Genomic DNA, 4,614 nt, shown 5'->3' with positions numbered 1-4,614 from the left:
TGTTGTAATGAATGTTAAACCACTGACTACAGAATGCCAGAATGAAGAAGCATTATAGACAAATCAGTTTACAAGAGTGCATGCAAAACTAAATCAAAAATCAATTTTACACTAGTGTAACTAAACTGTTATATTCAGAGATGTTATTATAATTCATGGCCAGTTATTCATAAGTGTAATGAATACAAGTTATAAAAATATTACGTGACATAACTCTGTTATTATACTAAGGGGGCTGATTTATAAATATATTACCCAGTGTATACCTGGGCGTAGGCTACTCGCATGGCACTAGATGGAGCTGAAGAACATTGGAATTTCCATCTAGTGGCACTAGTGCTATGCCAACATTTATAAATCACCCCTTAAGGGTATGTGGCCATTGAGAATCTGCACAGCTTCACAAATGAAAAGGTTGACAAGAGGAAGAGTCATCCATATGCTCAGTATAGTATCAGAAAGGAGGGTGAATGTCAAACTGTCACAAAGTCTCTCTTGCCCATTAGTAGCCATGTAGACCACATTCACTTTGATTTCAGATTTTTACAGGGCTGGACTAATTAATATGGAATCTAGGAGCCAGTCTGACCAATCCAGCAGCCAGCAGGATTCTTTTTAGGAGCCAGCTCCATTGACAACAACCTCAGAAGTTAGGCACCAGCTGTAATTTTTAAGGAGCATTGGCTACCTGGCTCCTGGGATTTGTCCAGCCCTGGATGTTTAGGACTTAATTACTGATCACTCATAAGCATATCTGCTTGACTTCAGAAATAAGCTAAATGATCTAGGAAGGTCAGCCACATTTGACACAATCTTGTTTAAAAAAAATTTCTGTTGTTTTAAACAGTTATCACATAATGGCTAACATTCAATTCTAAACTAATGCTGGCTATGTCAAGTGTGACCACATATATGGATTGCCAAAGTGGAGAGGTTAAGGTCAGCCATTCTCCAAGTTGTTGAACCACTAAATATCAGACAAGAGCTTACACCTTTCGGTTACCAGTATGTGGTAGCAGATATATAATATTGTTCCTGTAAATGTCCTAAACCTGATAATGATTATTTTAAGAAGTCTAGAATATGCTTCTTATGGATGTCTATTTTTATTATACAACCTATAGGAGAGCAAAATCTACTACATTGATGAAATCTCTGTGAATTTTTCTTGGAGTTCAGGTAGGTCATAGCAGTAGTACTACGTGCCTGTATGTGTGATAATTGCTAAATAACCATAGGGTTATACTTTTGATTGATACCACTATAGCAAAAGCCCCACATTACATTATTTTTACCTCCTCTAAACTTCCACTGGGTTTTTTTTCAATAAAAATAAATTTTTTTATTATTTTGAAATCAACCCTGTGATTTGCCCATTCAAGAAAAAACAACTGGAGTTTCATTTTAGGAGAAACTGAAGTCTAGTAGCTGTACCCCCCCAAAAAAACAGGCAGAGAGCATAAGACTAGTCACCAGCATTGTCTGTGTTCTCTTTGCAGCTGACCTTTCCACAGTACTGACTTGCCATGGCTTGTTCTCTACTGTGTCTGTGTAGAGGCAGCCATCTTGATGTCAGAGCTTACAGCGAGGAGAACAATGAGCAGCATAGTAGTGATGTAATCAAATCTCATGAAATTAGCAATCAGAGGCATTAATGCCTTAACCTCACACTGCATATGTACAGCTTTGAGACTGTATGCACAGGAGTGCCTAGGTCCCCCTAAATACCTGGAGATTCACTGCCATTTTTACTGAGGAGTTTCAGACAGTCTGCATTTGAGGCAAGAAAATACTGACATATAAGCCATGGTACAGCAGCTTATAGCCATTGAGGCCTTAAAGTGATATTAACCTAGCAATGAATAGAATAAAACATATGGCGTACCATCATTGTTATCTCTGCCCCTTCTATGTGCAGCGTTGGTCAACATACTTCTAAAATCACAGTTTGATTCTGCACAGCTCACACTTCCTTTGTTAGGGCGGCTATGTTCGCTCTCCATAGACTTAGTGTATGTGGCAAAACAGCCACCCTTGGCACGCTCACATCATGGACTTATCTGTGCCACAGGCTTGAAGGATGGACTGGCTGAAATAAAATAGGCACAGCGGAGATGGTGGCTGAAAAGAGTGATAGGATTTGTGGTTTCTTTTGGGCAATGCTCGTGACCGCAAGTTATGTGTACTGTTCGTACACATTAGCCAGACGTGAACAGAAAGGAGCCTATGTTGCGGCCGTGTAGGCAGAAGAATGAAAAACGATGAAACATGTAAGACAACATTCTCGGAATAGAGTGTTGTCTTACATGTTCTCATTCTTACACACAACCTCACCCTTACATTTCTGCCTAGCATGTTCCATTGTGATGTTGATTTCAGCACTAGTTTTCACTCCTGTGTCCTGTTGATGATCCTAAAGCTGAAGACTGACTGTTATTGCATCTTCACCATCTACTATCTAAAGCTATCAGAATTTCCTCTTTGCCCTTAGAACACTGGAACGGTACAGATGGAAAGCTGAAGTTGTTAAGTACAGACGTTGGTTACGCAGTAAAATGTAAGAACACACCAACAGTAAAGATGGCCAGTAATTTACAGCTCACAATGGCGGACGTGACCCTACAGGCTTTCGACATTCGCAATGATACCCGTGGCAAAGGTAAGCACTAAATGCTGCAGTTTGTTATGACAGTGAATGTTATTGTGCATACCTCACAACTTTCTGAGATGAAAAAGAGGGACACCTTCCAGCACAATGTATTTAGGCAATTGACACATCCCATGGTGAATTTATAAGCCAAAAATGAAAAAATTCTGGTTAAACCCAGAATTGTTTTTTTCTCACCATTACCTTTCCTTTATACTGGCTTTTTGAAATAGTAAACAAGGTAATTAAGAGATCAGATAAAGGTTTTAGTGAAGAATAACCTTTTAGTAGTTAAATAGAACCTTTTCATAGATATCTGTACATAAGACCAAAAAGAGGAACCACTGAGGAGGAAAGACGGACAGAGGGATTTAGTTCCAAATAGGGGACAGTTGCAAGGATAAGATTGCAGTATTTTTATTACAATTTTAGGAACTTAATTTTCCTCTGAACTAATGAAATATAATTTTTGGTATTGAGTATGAGTACTGATACTTTGTTTTCGGTACTCGACGATACTGAATATCGATACCCTTCGGCCTCGTGCACACCTGCACGTTTTACCGCCCGTTCGATCGCGTGGTAAAACGCCATACGCCCAAAGAAGTACATGAGCTTCTTTGGGGCGTATTAACGCCCGTATCACGCTGTTATCAGCCGGATACCCCCTCGGAAACTCGCGTTTGACATGCGTTTCTTTTACCGCAAAACGCGCGACAAACGTGAGTTTCCAATACGCTAAGGTGTGAACCCAGTGTAAGTCCCATTAAGGAACCTGGGCAGCATGTAATAACTCGCCCCCTGGCATCCTGATTAGCCGGAAAGTCATCTCCATGCTCCCTCGTCACCAGATGACGAGGAAGCATGGAGTCGGCTTTCTGACCAATTAGGAAGCCGGAGGGGGGGTAATGACTCACCGCCTGGCTTCCTGATTGGCCATTTCCCGACCAATTAGGAAGTCAGGCGGCAAATCATTACACGGTGCCCAGCTTCCTGATTGGCTGGGAAGCCGGCTCCATGCCACCACATCACAAGGTGACGAGGAAGAAGGGAGGCGGCTTTCTGGCAAATCAGGAAGCAGGGGGGATGGTAATGACTCGCTGTCCGGCTTCCTGATACCGGATGTCCTGGTATCGGGATAAGCATTGGGAGCAGTTGGGCGAGTACGAGTACTTGTCCAAATACTTGGTATCGGCACTGATACCGATACTAGTATCGGTGTATTTCTAATATACTTTGTATACAATGGATATAGAGAAGAATTACCCCCCCAGCCTCCTCCAAAATAATCACATTTTGTTGCTTTGCAGCCTGAAATGAAGACAGACACAGTTTTTATTTTATCCAGCTGTATTTACTGTGCAACTTATAACATCCAAGTAAAAAAAGTGGCGTCAAAAGAGGGATGCGGGGGGTGCGGCCCGCACCCGAGTAATAGTCATTTTGGTGTCACCCCTTCCCCCCCCCCCGGGTGACACCCGGCATCGGAACGCCCTTGAGTGAAAGATATAACACCAACATTTTAATTTTTTTTTTACAAAATTACTGAGTTGGAAAAAGAATCACCCCCTCCTAAAAATGAATTGTAAACTCAATCAGGTGTAGCTAATCATCTTCTCAATGGCACACAAAGCCATTTGACTTTCAACGGCGTATCTGCCGTAAGGCAAACAAGGCGTTTGTCTTGGGCGGCACTTTCCAGGGGGACGGCAAAAATGCTGCCCCCAAAACAGTCAGGCAACCCGGGCTGCACAGAACTTGGCAGCCTCAGCTGCCCAATCTAGAGTTAAAAAAATAAAGTTTAAGAAAATAAAGTTAAAAAAACTAAAATGAATTTTTTTAAAAAAAGTTTAAAAAAGTGAAATAAATAAAAAGTAAAAATGCAAAAACATAAAAAATCTGACTACAATGTGTGCACTGTATCCAGCGACTAACAGGTTACGCAAAAAGTCAAAAACAGAAAAGGG

General features: G+C 41.2%; 1 protein-coding gene across 1 annotated transcript in view; it reads left to right on the top strand.

The window, feature by feature from the left end:
• The first annotated feature begins 891 nt into the window (after positions 1-891).
• LAMP3 (lysosomal associated membrane protein 3) overlaps positions 892-4,614 on the top strand; it is a 10,299-nt gene continuing 6,576 nt past the window's right edge. Inside the window, exons 1-3 of the mRNA XM_018567058.1 lie at positions 892-939; positions 1,125-1,179; positions 2,492-2,659. Of these exons, the coding sequence (XP_018422560.1) occupies positions 892-939; positions 1,125-1,179; positions 2,492-2,659 (271 nt within the window). The remainder of the gene's footprint in view (positions 940-1,124; positions 1,180-2,491; positions 2,660-4,614) is intronic.

Source organism: Nanorana parkeri, unplaced genomic scaffold (assembly GCF_000935625.1).
Source record: "Nanorana parkeri isolate BGI_ZX_2015 unplaced genomic scaffold, ASM93562v1 scaffold1003, whole genome shotgun sequence".
Classification (NCBI taxonomy): Eukaryota; Metazoa; Chordata; class Amphibia; order Anura; family Dicroglossidae; genus Nanorana; species Nanorana parkeri.
The sequence above is the reverse complement of the archived record's forward strand: the minus strand, read 5'-3'. Positions and strand labels throughout refer to the sequence as shown.